This window comes from Arctopsyche grandis, chromosome 3 (assembly GCF_051622035.1).
Source record: "Arctopsyche grandis isolate Sample6627 chromosome 3, ASM5162203v2, whole genome shotgun sequence".
NCBI lineage: Eukaryota > Metazoa > Arthropoda > Insecta > Trichoptera > Hydropsychidae > Arctopsyche > Arctopsyche grandis.
In genome coordinates this window covers 14,389,582-14,405,621 of record NC_135357.1, presented here as the reverse complement: position 1 = coordinate 14,405,621, position 16,040 = coordinate 14,389,582, and the positions used below count along the sequence as shown (strand labels likewise).

Here is a 16,040-nt window from a genome sequence, read left to right as displayed (position 1 = left end):
AATTTATTTTTGTTCAAATAAATTTATCTTACACAAATTGTAATATTTTTTACAATATTATTTGATTGTGTTCTCAAATATGTACATATTGTTATTCTCAATTTAGATCTTCAATCAGTGAGATGTCTGCTATATCTGGTGCGTCAACGAGGACATACCTGCATGAAGCGTCCACATTAGTTCTAGAAACTGTAGATAATGGAGTGAAAAAACACTTCTTGGTACCTCTTTCAATTGCACAACGTTCAAGATGGCGTCGTAAAGGTGTCAAGTTGCATATTTTCAACGATCACACATTTGTCGCCAAACATTTGTCTGGGTAATTGTTTTGATAAAATATGAAATTGCTCAAATTAAATCAAATTTTTCAGTGAATAATATCATACTGTTATATATTTCAGGGGTGTGGTATGTCAAGTATGCAACAAGAATATTGCAAGGCGTATCGGTAAACAGGTAAATAAAAATAAATATCGATTTTCATTTACACGAAAATGAAAAATGGATTTTATTACTTTTTTGTTTTTGTTTTAGGGTTATGAATGTCGGGATTGTCTGATGAAATGTCATAAACATTGCCACGTTAGAGTCCTGGAAAATTGTCCACATTCGACAATACACACAATAGAACTGTACGTAAAATTGAATATGGGAAAAATACTTATCAGTCGGCTATTATTTTACTAACCATCGCTATCACACTTGTGTACATTAAAATATACATATAACTAAAGGAAAATTTCAATTCATCTTTACAAATTCATATAAAACCATCTATCTAACAAATTCATTATGCAGTTATGACAAGGATGCTGGCATATACATACATAAGTAGCCTAGTGTTCATTAATTTCACATTCACAAATTTCAGCAGCTTACACAATCAAATCGCTTTTTTCCCCGTAGATGTTAGCTTTTAAGCTTCTTCCCAAAGACTATTTTAGTATAGAGATATATCAAAGTAACTAACAGTAAATCTTCTATATTTTAAAGATAAACAGTTAATTAATAACAGTTTAATAGTTTAATTATTAATAACAGTTTAACAGTTTAATAATTAATAACAGTTTTAACAGTTTAATAATTAATAACAGTTTTTCTTATAATAATCGGATTTAATGTGCTTTTTATTTTTTCCCAATACTACTTTGTATAATTAAATAATTTATCTGTATATAATTTTATTTAAAAAAATCCATTATAAAATCTAATATTTTCTAAATTATGAAAATTATGAAAGAATGGTTGAATCTGTGATCAAATAATTACGAAATTATATGACAGACCAAAATTTACGTCTGAAATTCCAATAGACGGTAATAACTTATTTTCCTGTGGTAATAGGATAGTGCAAAAAAACTATGGCATTTACAGATATCTTGATAGGACAATTTTCATGATATCTGTGTGTGTATGTATGTACATATGTATTAATTAACTGCTATTTTTGAATAGCTTCAGATAATTAAAAGAGCCACTGTATTATATTTTATTGCTTACATTACATGTGTAGGACCTATCGTAAATCATTTAATTTTATTTTCATTTTCGGTTGCCAGGTCTTTTTCGGACCATTATATTCGGATGACAAGGTATTATTTTCATTAAAAAAAGAAAGAAATAGAGCTAGGTGTAATTTGGTTCTATTTGCTTTTCTCATTACGTTCTCAAACGTCAATATATGCATAGGTTTTTAACTACGTTTAATTTTTCAATAAAACATTTCAGTAATTAAATTAAATGATAATTTGTATGACTTGAATAGTCTAATGTATGTGAAATACGTATGCATATATGAATGTTGTATTATAATTCATGTTGTTCATGTGTAATTTTATTTGGCTACTTGTAGACATTATAGAGTGGAATTTAAACATATCTTCAATGTTTTGCTGCCGTGAATGCCTATCGCAGCTTAGCTATACATATTTTATATACCGAGTGATTAAATACAATTATTTTTCATTTAGACGACATCTTTTTTTTAACGTTTGGGTCACTTTGTATACATTGTATGATAATAAGTGGATATGTGGTGTTGTTCATTTTTGTACAAATTATATAAACATTTTTCTCAGGTCGTTACTGCCAGTTCTTAATGAATGATGACCAGGTGTCAATGGAAACTGATGTTTTGCATTCCTATTTCGGTGGAGGTACTTACTAACAGACACTGATTGACGCTTTATCTTGTTTTTAACCTTATTATTTGCTGTGTGTATACATATGTATTGTACTCGTACATATTATTTGTTATGTTTTTTAAAGTGTGGTCGTTATTTTTGACATTTCAGGTTTTTTACAAATTTAGTTTTGTACTCTAAAATTTAATATTACTTTTTTATTTATATTTGAATTTAATTTTACATACTTAACTGGATACAATTTAGTTTGTGTTTTAGTATATTAATTTTGGGTGACCGTGAAAAAGTCGAAAATATTCGTTTATCATGCATACATATGAAAAACGGTTAGTATATATATCAGTGGAGTGCGGTAAAAATCTCTCTCCCCCCCGTCGTACATCCTCACTTAATTTGCGCGAGCAGGATACAACAGGAATAAGAGGAACAGGCTTTTCCTCCCGTATCCTGCGCGCGCACATTAAACAAGGCTGTGTGACAAAAAGAGAGATAATTTCACCGCATGCCACTGATATATATTATATATACATAGTACCGTTTACCATGCATCCTTTTTTTTTGATCTTTCGACTTAAGATCTTTCAATTTTCGATCTTTGCCTTACGATATTTGCTTTTTCGACTTTTTCACTTTCGGTCCCCTGAGGTAGACCCATTAATTTTTATTATTTTCTAATGTGTGCTCAATTTTATGAAGTTTTTCTAATATTTTTGATATTTTATTGTATCGAGAATAATTAAAAATAATATTAATATTTTCAGGCAGTACATCACATCACCGTTTACCGATAAGAACATAAGAATGCTGTGATCAGATGATTGCAGGCAACAAACAATCATCAGAATATACCAGCGATACTAGAAGTAATTTTTATTATTTAACTTTTACATAAAAAATGTATCGTATCGCTTGTGAAGCACAAATAACTTATTACGCCAAGTAAATTTTTAAAATGTATTGCTAAATCAGAATGTGTTGATCTATTTGCTACAAGGGAGGCTTATCTTGAATAGTCTTGCTTTTGGCATATTTCGCTAAGCTCTTATACATTGTATGTACATGTCAAGAAAATACGACAAATGGCAATATGTAGTTATGTAATCTTTGTCTATATATATATACATATAGTATTATTAAAAATGGTGGGTTCAGTTCTAAAGATCAATCAACTTCCATATCATTCAGGTACAAAAGTAATTCAATACAATGGAGTAAATAAAACTGATCTCAAATTTCTTATCAAAATATTGCTATTATAAATTATAAAATTTTCAGCATTTCCTGTTTATCTTCTTGGTCTTTTTACATTTTACATACATAATATAATATTCTCTTATGCATTAACAATTTTTTTCATATGAATGTTAAGGATATGATTTATTTTTATTTTTATTTGAACAACACAGTTTATGAACGACAATGTACACTTTTGTATTCGATTTTATACAATGCTCTCTATATTATGTAACATATAAAATTTTATAAAACTATTTTGAATATATTATAATACTTATATAAATGTATACAAAGTACGATTAAATTGTTGGGTTCTACATAAGTATATTTTCTATTAAATCAATACGAAATGTACAAGCTATGATGACATATTAATCTCACTTTGTATATAATATTATATTTCAAACAAGTTGTTAATTATTGGCCAGGTAATGTACAAGAGATAAATATATTAGGAACTTGTCGATGAAATTTGCATCCGGTCCGATTAGAATAGATAAGTACTAGTACATTGTATATAAAAAAAAACATTCAATAAGTGATATTTGAGGGTGTCGAGTAAGGAAGTATTTGCACAATCGTTGATATTAAATATGATATAATCAGTCACAAAAATGCTTTATACGTATAAATAAATCAACTGGTGCAATGGGTGGGTTCATATAAATATACATACATACATATAATATGCGCGCACGTTAATTCACACAAATTATACAAAAATAGAAAAAGATATATGGTTATTCTGTTATGATTTAATTATGATTTATATAAAACATTTATAATTATAGAATGGACTAAGGTGTAGAGTAAATCAATTTGTTATGATCACACAATGTTGTTGTAAATGTTGAATTATAGCCAATGCAGCCGATGCCTTCAGATTTGTCCAATAAATGATTAAAAGTGGCATATTTGGCTTTGTTCTGTTATATATGTACGTATGATTATGTAGACGGGTTGTAGTATACAATCAAAAACTATAATAATACACCATATTGACAATTATTGAATCATCGCTTTGAAAACAGTGATACTTTTTTATTATAAATATTATCAAATGTTTTATATGCAATATTTATACACATATATATATATTTAATAATATTAATGTCAGTTTTGTAATTTATTTTATTTTATAATTTATTGACTTTGTGATAGTTAATATGTGAACACAATTTCATATATCTATATAAAATGTTTGCAGTATTGTAGTAACTTGGGAAAACATTCTTCAGATATTCCCGTGAATAAATTAGTTCATTTCTTCAATCTTGGAAATGACGCAATGTTTGTTTCTCCGTTGCTACAGTTCTGCGCGTGTATGTGTAATATTTAAATTTTGGTTGATTTTCCTATAATTTTATTGTATAAATAATTTATGTGCATAAAAATATTTTTAATAAAACATGAGAAAATCCGTAATTATCTTTATTATGATTTCAGTCCCTAGCGAAATAGTTTTTATAAAACTACCATAGAAAAGAATACATTGACTGTAAAGGATTTGTGATATGTAAAATAAATAAAACAACATTATTACTCAACAATTTGTTTTTATTAATTATAATACATTAATGAGCATTAATTTTATTATTTAAATGTATTTATTTTCATAACATGAGAATCCCTGATTTGATGATTTATTATTAAATATATATATAATTTATATGTATATTACACAGTACGTGGGTGATAAATGATTACAGAAAGAAAAAAATGAATATACATACAGATTATAATATTTATACATTTAAGTTACCATGTTCATATAATATTACTCCACAATTTGACATTCGAACTTGAAATTAATATATATAATTACATAATATATATTCACATAATCATAAGACATATTTATTCATAAAAAATATTACAATGCTGATATTGTTCACATTGTTGATTCGATGATTTTCAATGTTTAAGTTGAAGTTTCGAAATGCAATCATTTTTCCGTTTTACCTTATGGATTTTTTTATAATTAATCTTATAGTATGAAAAATATGGATCGTTCTACAGAGGTGAGAATGAAACTGAATTTGGCACATGATTCAGCAGTCATTACATTTCAGAAAATGAAAATTTTTTGTAGTACATGCAAAGTCTTTTCTTTGTAAACTGATAGAAAATTGGAAGACTGTGAGAAATTACCATAATTCACGTAAATCTGTAAGCTGTTAGTATCTGATGATACATTGCTGATGATGTATGTGCACATTACTAAGCATACATAGAAAAAAACACTTAGTAGTATTATAATAATTACACATTTCATCACATGCACATATAATTTTACCAACAATGACGTTAATATAAAACATTGTTTTTTTTTTTTTTTTATTGGCAATTTGTTAAATTTGTATTCCTATCTAATTTACAAATACATCAATTTATGTACAAAATGGGGATGGGGTTGGTATATCTATAGAATTAAATTAGGCAACACTTAAGAACATGTTTTCACGCAAGGATAGTTTTTGAATGGGTTTCGTTGACAAATTTAAAACAATTTATCAGTTTAAAATATTTGCTTAATGCAATGGCTAGTCAAAGTGGAATTTCGAAATCAAAATTACCGTTAGTGATCTCTTAATGATACAATAATGAAATAGGAGTTAAGAAGAATGTTATTTTACAGTGAATTGTTATGTTAAAGTTACTAAAATTTATATTTGTTAGTCTTAGATATACTTAAATGCGGTTTTTATTTGATATCACATAATGCCTAAATGATTGTTTCATAATCGTATTGTGTTTGTTTGTATGTATGATGAGGTAATATACATATACAATATGTAGATAAATATAATATATACATTTATATAAAAATTGTAAAGTACAAATGCCAAGCTAGAATAAAATACAATTATACGGGTAAGGCACATTTTTTTTTAAATGTTAATGTAAAACTAAGAAAAACGGAATGAATTCTCACATACGTACTATGTTTATAATGTATATAGGTAATTAATTTCTCCTTATTTCAAATACAAAAAGAAGCATTTGCAAATTCGGATCAAATGCTAAAAATGATAAGTTTAGAAAGAAGTGGTGAATGTATAATTTAATATATTAAATAATTGACTAAGAAGTAAACAGTAACAGGGAAATTTTATGATTGATTAGTCGGAGGGATCTTTGTTTTATATACATGCTTTGGCACAACACATGAGTATAAGTTGTATTTACAAGTTTATGTTAAAATAAAACAAAAGAAATATTATAAAAATCAATTTTATTTGAAATAAAAATTTACGTTCGTGTGTTTATCTTATAGATAAGAACGCAATTTGAGAAACAAAAATTTGTGTACATAAAATAATATAAGAAACAAATATTCATGCAAACAACAAAAAAAAAGTAGATTGTGTGAAATTGTAATGTTGGTGATTTTAGTAATATTATGTAAAAAATTAGAGTTATTCAATTTCTTAAACAGCATAAAAAGTATTCTATTACCTGTGAATGCATTGCATAAATTACACTTCAAAAACTAAATAAAAATGGAAAATTCTCAAAAGACAAATTCAATACTATTATATCATACAATTATATAATAATTAAAAATAACTGTTAATTTACAATTATAAAAATATTACAACAAAGTAACTTTGGTATATAGTTTTTTAATAATTATACTAAAAATAAACTAGAAATGTAAGCTAAAACCATGTTTGTGGTGTTTCTTTTTCAATTACACTATATTAATTATTGTCGCCAAATAAACAACAATAATGATAAAAGCTAAATTAAGATCAATATAAAATAATTTCAATAAACTTATCTAGTGATAGTCACACAGTAGAAATACGTACAATTATGAGATTTTTTTTATCTGGGAAATTGTGTTAACAAATAACATCAGTCACTATAAAAATAATAATAAAACAAGAAACCAATTAAAATAATAAAACATCCAGTGCTTGGAATATATACTACATACAATACGACATTGGTTGTTGAATATGAAGAGCTTTTTCATCAAAATTTAAAAAATTGACGTCTCTCTCAATGTAATTCTAATTAATAGATATTTGTTTAAAAATTTCACAATATATTAACAATAATATAAACAGTTTATATTTTTATCATTTCTTTAAAGAAAAAAAGGTGAAGATAACTGACGATTACGAAACATTTGTGCAATTATTTAAAAAAATAGACAACATTCGTTGCAACACAAAAACCTTTTTAATAACAATTACATTTCATTTTTCTATCTACTTATGTAGTATTAATTTTTTACAAATTGTTTAAAACTACACATAAGTTATATAAAATTATTTTACAAATCCAATTCGCCTAGTGTAAATAAAAAAAATCAAAAAACAATACGCGAACGACAGGTATATGTACAATATATTATATTTCAGGGTTGCTGCCATACTATTAGTCCATAAATTGACCAGCTTATAAAACTGGATTAATTTTTTTCTTCAAATAATAGTCATCGAATACGTTTAAGTATTTTTTATTATCTTTTAATTTAACATATCGACGGAATGGATATAACCCAACAGTTTGTTCGATAATTAATTTACATTATAATATTATAAGTCAGTACGTTTCATATGATATATGTATGTGAAGATTAGTGAAACGGTAATTGAATAACCTATCTATGAACTTGAGATTTGTTTAAAATTCTATCTACACTTTATATCGTCTCGTTGAGAGACAATTCAAATTACAATTTGGCAAGTGATTATTATATTACAATTTAAATCAGTCGTGATTCAATAGTGTTTTGCGAGCTACCTTTCTTCTATCCTGTCGTAGAATGTATTTTTATCCTCTGCATTGTCAGAGTTTTCCTGTTAAGGTGATCAATTATACTTAACTTTTAAGCAAAGCACCATCATTCAAGTACGTAATATCATTTAAAATGTTTTTTTATACATATAACGTCATATGTACAAATATAATTATATGATTTTTTTCATTTTTCAGATTAACCTTTATATTATACACAAAAACATTAACAATGTTTTACTTCTTATTAAATTCGGACGATTCTAGAACCGTGTGATTTGAATATCACCGTTTACACAAATCACTTTAATTCGACTTACCATACTTGAAATTTCTTTGTACATAAACATTCACACATACATAAAATTACATACATAAATGCAATATTTTTGATCAATAATAATCAAATATTAAAATTAATTAAAAAAGAAAAACATAATTCACACATGAGCATGATGATAGATACATCTGAAATTTCGTAGACAGCTCGTTCTTCACTAAAAACGTTTCATCGTAACTTGGATACACGATTGTTAGATTGATCAACACACACGTTCACTAACCGTAGCTTTATACGGCATTAGTGTCAATTTCACCTCGTATGTTTGAAATATTGGAATTGTTCATGATTATGCCAGAATCATTTCCCATTGTGTTCGACTGCATTTTGTTCATCGTCTTGTTTTCTCTTTTGATGGTGCCATATGCTGGTACGGACGACTGGTGTAAAGAATCGTTGGCTGCCAAATTTTGCACGGTTAGGATTTGGCTAGTGTTCACTGGACTGTTACTCATCGGACTTGAATGCTGTTTGTGAAGGTGACGTGACGGATCCTTAAGGATTGATTGAGGCTGATTGATGCACGGTGGGGGCGATCTAGGATGTTGCTGAAATTAAATTACACATTTGTATAAATAAATTGTTTCTATATTATTAATATTATGTATATAATATGAAACAAATACAACATATTGAAATACATAGTTCAAAAACCGATATATAAATATTTGTATGTATGTATGTATACCTGATTGCAATTTCCATGGAGAACAGTCACATCAGGTGGTACAGTGTTTGAATTACTCCCATTTTGAGGATGTACTACCATTTTGCCATCACCTCGCTGTCGTCTAAGCGTACCACCGGATGGACGATCTACATAGTTTGGAGTCAGTACTGAGGAAATCAATCACAATGCAACATATTCATACAAATTTTTCATTTTATATTGTATACATTTTTTAAATTTTTTATGAATGATTCATACCTTGTCTATCATGATGGTTCATCATGTAATTAGGTGGGGGTGATGCACCTGTCGGATTGTGTATAGGAGAACCTCCCACACCTTGACTCTGCATCATGAGATTCGCATTGCTTCCTACCATTTTATTAGTAGCCATATTTACAGCCATGTTAGGTGGCATATTTATAGGCTGGCCATATTGTTGTGGAGGAGTCGGAGTACGACCAACCATATTCTACAAAGAAAAAAGTATTATGATTTCATGCAAAAACTTTCATAACGCATTAAAATTTTAAATAAATACAAACTTGATGATGTTGTTGTAGTACAGGAGGATATGATAAGTATCTATCAGAACACATATTGTAATAAGATCCGTCTAATGGTGGCATCGGACTTGGAGCATTAACGTAAGCAGATTTTACTATAAACAGAGATTTTAATGTTTTAATGAAAATAAAACGAGAAGATATAACAAAAATACAAATATATAATACATACACGAATTGCGATTCAGTGTGTGATGTTGATGTGGTTGAACGTGTGGAGCATGACGCGGATGAGGAAGTGTACTGTGAGAGTCTTGATATCGTGGTGGAGCATATTCTAAGGGTGGTGGAGCCAAAATTAATCCATCTCCGTCTGTTAAATACGTACTGGCCGCCTGTGAAATTAAACTTCTCATTAAAAAATCCGCAATAAAATAAAATAATATGGGAAAATTGTTTGAAAAATAATATTACTTGTATCATCATTCCACCGTGCATCATGCCCGGAATGTCACGAGGATCAGCATGAATCCTGTTATCGTTGAGGTCACCTCTGTTATCCCCTCCGTGGTTGCTTTCAGCTTCATCTTCATTGGAGTAGGTCTCCGACTTTTCGCTGACTGAACTTAGTGTTTCTCCTGTCATTGTGTCATTGTATGATGACGGAGCATACATTTCTATCGTTGCTGATTTTGATGATTGACCAGCTTGTTCTAAATTATGAACGATTTTATATTATTAATATACAAAATATATTACATATATTTCAATACGATATGTTGAATTAGGAATTTTTTTATCAAGCAACAAAATGTATTTAAAATATACCTCTTAATCTTTTAGCTCTTTTTCTATACATAAAACATGCAACTAAGGCAATATTTATGAGAAGAATTATAACTCCACTGATAGAAACACATATAATGACTAGTGTAGGTAAATCTCCCTTTTCAATCAGAATGTCGGGTATTTCATTGAGTTCACCAATTTGGGCTGATGCTATAGGATTCAAGGATAAACAGGGGCGTAATGGAAGGAATAAAAAAAATAAAAAAATCAAAATTAATAAAAAAAAAAACTAAATGAATAATGGAAAAAAGACTTACAATAAAAATATAATGAAAATGAAAAAAATAAATAAACTAAAAGCGACAATGGGATGCGATTTTAGGTCATATTCTGAATACCCCTCAAATTTAAAACCGGAAAGTCAGTAGTAAAATTACCTAAAGCACCTCTGATCCTCTTATTGGCTCGTCTATGAAGACAAAATCCAATAATGAGAACGTTCAACAGGATGAGAGCTGTGCCTATGATTGTACCAGTGATGATAAGCATACCCGGGTATGTACCGAATGAATAAGAACTGTATTCATTATCTGAACTCGGTGAGTGGAATGATGGAGGTACTTCTAAATAAATGGTTAAGTTTTTACAATACAAAACGAAAAAAAACAATAATATCAAACCACATCCATTTTTTAGAAGCATGAAAAGATGAAAACCAATGTATCAAATATCAAACGTTATAATATTAATTAAAAATATTTGTATGGATATATTAAATTTTCATGATATTTCATTAAAATAACGCGGTACTCACTTGACGTTGTTGCTTTCACATCATCAGGTCTGTATTTAGACTGCCCGAGCCGATTCGTAGCCATAATAGAAAACAGATAGTCTGTTGCTAACTGAAGTCCTCGAATTGTCCACTTGGTACTATTGCGAGGCGTGATATCTTCAAACTTATACCCATCTTCATATATTGTTCTAAACAAAATAATCCACATTAACATGAAAATTTCTATAAAGTTAAATAAAAAAACACGCGTAGTAAACATACCGGTATCTTATTCTGTAAGAAGCTTGCATGCCACCATCGAAACCTGGTACCCACGTCAGAGTTACAGAATCATGAGTCACATTCAAAACAGTCAAAGATTGCACTAGATCTAAAAAGAAAAAAAATATATAATTTGGAATGTACCAATATTATGTAATGTAAGATTTATTTTTAAATAATTACCTGGAGCGCTAGTGACATCCAATGAGACACTTCCTGCAGTGAAGCCAGCATTGTTTCGAGCGGCACATTCATATTTGCCATAATCGCTCGATGATACACGTTCCACTCTGAGCCTAGTTTCATATTCCAAAGGACCAAGTTTCCTATTGAATGAGTAATATCTTCCCGATGCATTGGTCGGAATGCTTGCACCAGAACGAGACCAAGTCCAGGTTGGTTCCGGTACTCCAAGACATCTATGAGAAATGCAATATAAATTAATTTTTGTTTGTACACTTTATATGTAAATCAAGTGCGAATGTGGTAGATATTTTACCTGCAAATTAACTCTGCAGAATCGCCCATATTTGCAGCAGCTTTTAATAAACTGGGCGATGTGTCCATTTCAGGTTTGAATCTCACTAAAAGCCATACATCTTTTATGGTTTTGTTTCCGACTCCGTTGTTTGCGATGCACTGGAAAGCGCCAACGTCTTCTCTGACAGCCTTTTTTACATGAAGATAGCTGGTACCGTTCTTTTCGTACGTTGTCCAAGTCTTAGAGGAAAATTCTTCATAGTCGTCACGTTTCCAAGTTATGTGCTCTTCTAGCAGTGGATTGCCTGTTTTGAAAACCAATATATAATATATATATATATAACAAATTCATAAAAGAATCAACAAAATCAGAATGGGATGTATCTTACCAGTAGCAGTACAAGATAATGTTGCATCTTCATTAGAGTTCACTATAATGTTTTCGGATACAGTTGATATACCAGCAGAAACTGTAATATGAATTTTATTATGAATAGTAAAGAAAGTGGCATTATTTTAATAATCACTACAAATTTTCACTTACAGTGTACATCAACAGTGATATTGACAGTCTTTGATCCCTGAGAATTGACAGCTTCGCATGTATATATACCAGCATCTAATCTTGACAACTTAGTTATGTTTAATGTTGCACCATCGGAGAGTATCCTGTCATCTAATTATAAAATTGATAATTATTATACTTGTAAATACATATAATAAAATATTTAATACTAAGGTATATAAACAATACATACTTGATTGACTATATGACGACTGTGTAATGGGAAGACCATCTTTTGTCCATGTGTATGCAATACTGGCCGGATTTCCATCAGCTTTTACAGTTACTATGAGAGGTTCATTCTCAACACCGATTGTTATATCAGGTAAAATTGGTTCGAATGCAGGAGGATCTATGATTATTATTTCATAATAATTATTAATAAAGGGTTATAAAATGAATAGTATAGTTTATAATATAGTACACTTACATAAAACTTTAATACTGTGGACGTCGTGAACGCTTCTTTGAAGTGCTTCATTCATAGCTTGACACGTGTATACCATTCCTGTAATATGAATTCATAATAGGCATGAATAAATTGTAAACTTTTGTTTTGAAAAATTTGATTCAATATTAAAACTGACCATTCATTTCTCTGGTAATGTTTAATTTAAGCTCGATAGATGATACAGTTCCACCGTGAAGACCGGGTTTTGAAAAATTTGCATATCCTTGAACAGGTATTCCATCTCTCCACCATGAAAGTACTGCTGGGGGGTTACTGGAGGCTCCGTCACAAGTGAGCTTAGCAACAATACCTGGCTTCAAATCTTTCGGCTCTACGCTCACCCTAACTGCTTCAGGTGCGACTGAAATAAAAATATGTTATAAAATTTGTACATATTTATGTATGCATATACAATTTTGTGATGTAATACTCACAATGTACTGATAGTGTGACGCTTTCGAAGAGAGGAATGTTCGTTGCACTGTTGCGAGCTTCGCATCGATACTGAGCATTATTGTCGGTCACGTTGGACAGAACGGTCACTTCTGATGTGACTTGCTTGTCAGTCGTTTTCTTAACGGAGTGTATCTGTGTACGAAAAATAACACAAAAATATTACAAGATGTGTTGTGTATATATACACCATTAACATGTAAATGAAAATATGCATATTAATACGCAATATTTCAACTCGGTTTATAATTATAATTAATGAAGTTGGGGGTTCTCTGTCTGGTATTCCCTTCGGAGCCAATTCCTTTATGTATTATGTATAAGAAATAATATTCCCCCTGTTTTAACGAACAACTTTAAACAAACTTGGTTTACTTGTACTGATACTTCTACATAAACAAGGTACATTATGAAATACCTGAGGAATTTTCGCAGCACTTGTAGCAGTTCGAAAGTATATTTCTAAATATATATGTACATATGTTGTATTTTCTGTGTAAGAAAACTTTTGAAAATTCAACGAATCAATGAAATTAATCAGAAAACATATACGTCGTACATACATACATATAAACGTATATGTATGTATGTATGTGTATACATAAAAATGAAACGTGTTTATTTAATTACATTAAATTTAATTGAATTTAATTACATAGAATTGGAAGGAGTAAACATTGTCAAAATAATCAACGCAAATCAATATCCGATGCTGGTTTTTGTAGAATTACAAAAATAATAATATGAATATTGAGAAAACGGCAGACTAAAAATAAGTACTAGCGAAATATTCGATTAAATAAATTAAGCAACGAAGTAATTCTATCGAAATTAATGTTTAATATCATCCACGGCAATAAATTCAGGAGAATTCCACGTTCAGGTAAGAGGTAGGGGAGGGAGCGAACGTCGAAACTCTCTTGTAATTGCCATCGAAATATAAAGTCGAAAGTTTTACCGAAATTAATTTATCGCCCCTTCGATACGGAAAGATTTGGGCATGTCGAACGGGAAAATGTAAACTTAAAATATTATACAAAGTGTATGCTAAGTTTAATTAAGGCCACCAGCAACACCGTCGGTTTAACGGGCGAGCTCAGAACTGGCGGTTTCTCTGCAAAATTAATGATAGCCCAACACAATCATCCGCGCTTTTGATTGCTTTCTATTTACCTTTTTATCGTTTTTGAACCAGGTGAGAGTGGCCAGAGGATTGCCTCCCGACGATATACACATCATCCTCTGCACAGTACCGGCAGCCAGTATGCTACCCGGTTGATATCCAGTGATGATCGGAGCTGATGGTGGATCTGAAAGCATCAAATTATTTCAATTATGTGTATGCAGAGTAATACCTATACATATACATATGTAAATGTTACAATATGATCAAATTTAAATTCGTATTGAAAATCAAATATGTATATTTTTGTAAGTACATAAGAGTGCTGATGGGATTAAAGTGAAAGAGATATCGTTCCATCTTTGGTCCGTTTTCCCTTTTTGTGACGTACAGAAAAATACTATCGTTCTCTCAGTGAATTTATGTGCCGAAATTAATATTCTCGGGACGAGTTTTCTCGGGTGCGTTCGACCAAATTGAGGGGTATCCTACTTTGTCCCCACCCTCCCTTAGAATATCGTTTCATAATTTATCAATAGTGCCAAACACTTCTCGGAAAACGGTGTGTTCGGATAGGGGGATAGTATCATGTGGTGTGGGGTGGAGTAGGAGATTGGTCGTATACTACTCAAAGGGATTCAAAACCCACAGGAGATTTCCGCAAGGGATAAGCGTGATAAGCCAGAGATGCTGAGAGAACCTGGGGAACTACATGTCTCCCGATATTTAAGAATTTTGGCTTCTGAATTCACTTTCGAACGTCCCTAATTTAATGCTGAACTTTGTAGTTCGGTATCGGAGATTGATGAAGTCCTGCGGGACTCATAAATTCATTTTGCGACGTTCGTGCGTATGGTCGAATGTAGTCGCTTTATGGCCGATTTGACGCTACTTTTACTACTACATAACTATTTGGGTATTATCGTAAATTTATGATTCACGATGAAGTGAAGCATTCATTCGCTAATATGTACATAATTATTAATAGAGCAAATGAAATGCAAAGAACAAAGCAAAAAATAAATGAATATTAATAATACGAGTTAAAAAAACCATTACTGTTATTGTGTTGAATAAGCAAATAGGTAAGCCGAAAGTATTCAAAGAGGAATTTTTTTATGAGTAAGAGTTTAATTTACAAGAAAGCTTTTTTTTTTTTTTTTTGGTAACGAGAAACGAAAAAATACATGCAAGAATATGTATGTATGTACATATTTCAAACTTTTGAAGGGCTTTTACTTTTTATGAGTTTTTATTTTATTTGCGCATGCAAATTAATTTATTGCGAAAATACTTACAAAGAACATTGATGGTGTGGGTGGAAACAACGTTTTCAGTCAATTGCATGTTCAATCCATGGCATACGACCACTATAGATCTTCTATTCGCTTCAACCACAACGGTTATATTAGATGTGGTCACCCATCCTCCTACACAGAAATTTAGTCATGAATTCAAATAATAATAAAACACA

The 16,040-nt window shown here is 30.0% G+C and overlaps 2 protein-coding genes across 2 annotated transcripts in view; one reads left to right on the top strand and one right to left on the bottom strand.

Annotated features, from left to right (window-relative positions):
* The window catches only part of LOC143910092 (uncharacterized), a 40,163-nt gene extending 36,065 nt beyond the window's left edge, over positions 1-4,098 (top strand). Inside the window, exons 16-19 of the mRNA XM_077428459.1 lie at positions 107-319; positions 402-456; positions 535-632; positions 2,906-4,098. Coding sequence (XP_077284585.1) covers positions 107-319; positions 402-456; positions 535-632; positions 2,906-2,954 — 415 coding nt within the window. The 3' untranslated portion in view covers positions 2,955-4,098. The remainder of the gene's footprint in view (positions 1-106; positions 320-401; positions 457-534; positions 633-2,905) is intronic.
* Positions 4,099-8,327: 4,229 nt separating this feature from the next.
* Positions 8,328-16,040, bottom strand: part of sns (nephrin adhesion molecule sticks and stones) — a 328,226-nt gene continuing 320,513 nt past the window's right edge. The window contains exons 11-29 of the mRNA XM_077428473.1: positions 15,865-15,996; positions 14,617-14,753; positions 13,425-13,578; positions 13,127-13,351; positions 12,970-13,047; positions 12,733-12,891; positions 12,519-12,650; positions 12,364-12,444; positions 11,994-12,279; positions 11,678-11,913; positions 11,495-11,603; positions 11,252-11,421; positions 10,477-10,647; positions 10,123-10,361; positions 9,881-10,043; positions 9,688-9,803; positions 9,401-9,614; positions 9,161-9,309; positions 8,328-9,020 (exon numbers count right to left, since the gene is read on the bottom strand). Coding sequence (XP_077284599.1) covers positions 8,703-9,020; positions 9,161-9,309; positions 9,401-9,614; positions 9,688-9,803; positions 9,881-10,043; positions 10,123-10,361; positions 10,477-10,647; positions 11,252-11,421; positions 11,495-11,603; positions 11,678-11,913; positions 11,994-12,279; positions 12,364-12,444; positions 12,519-12,650; positions 12,733-12,891; positions 12,970-13,047; positions 13,127-13,351; positions 13,425-13,578; positions 14,617-14,753; positions 15,865-15,996 — 3,269 coding nt within the window. The 3' untranslated portion in view covers positions 8,328-8,702. The remainder of the gene's footprint in view (positions 9,021-9,160; positions 9,310-9,400; positions 9,615-9,687; positions 9,804-9,880; positions 10,044-10,122; positions 10,362-10,476; positions 10,648-11,251; positions 11,422-11,494; positions 11,604-11,677; positions 11,914-11,993; positions 12,280-12,363; positions 12,445-12,518; positions 12,651-12,732; positions 12,892-12,969; positions 13,048-13,126; positions 13,352-13,424; positions 13,579-14,616; positions 14,754-15,864; positions 15,997-16,040) is intronic.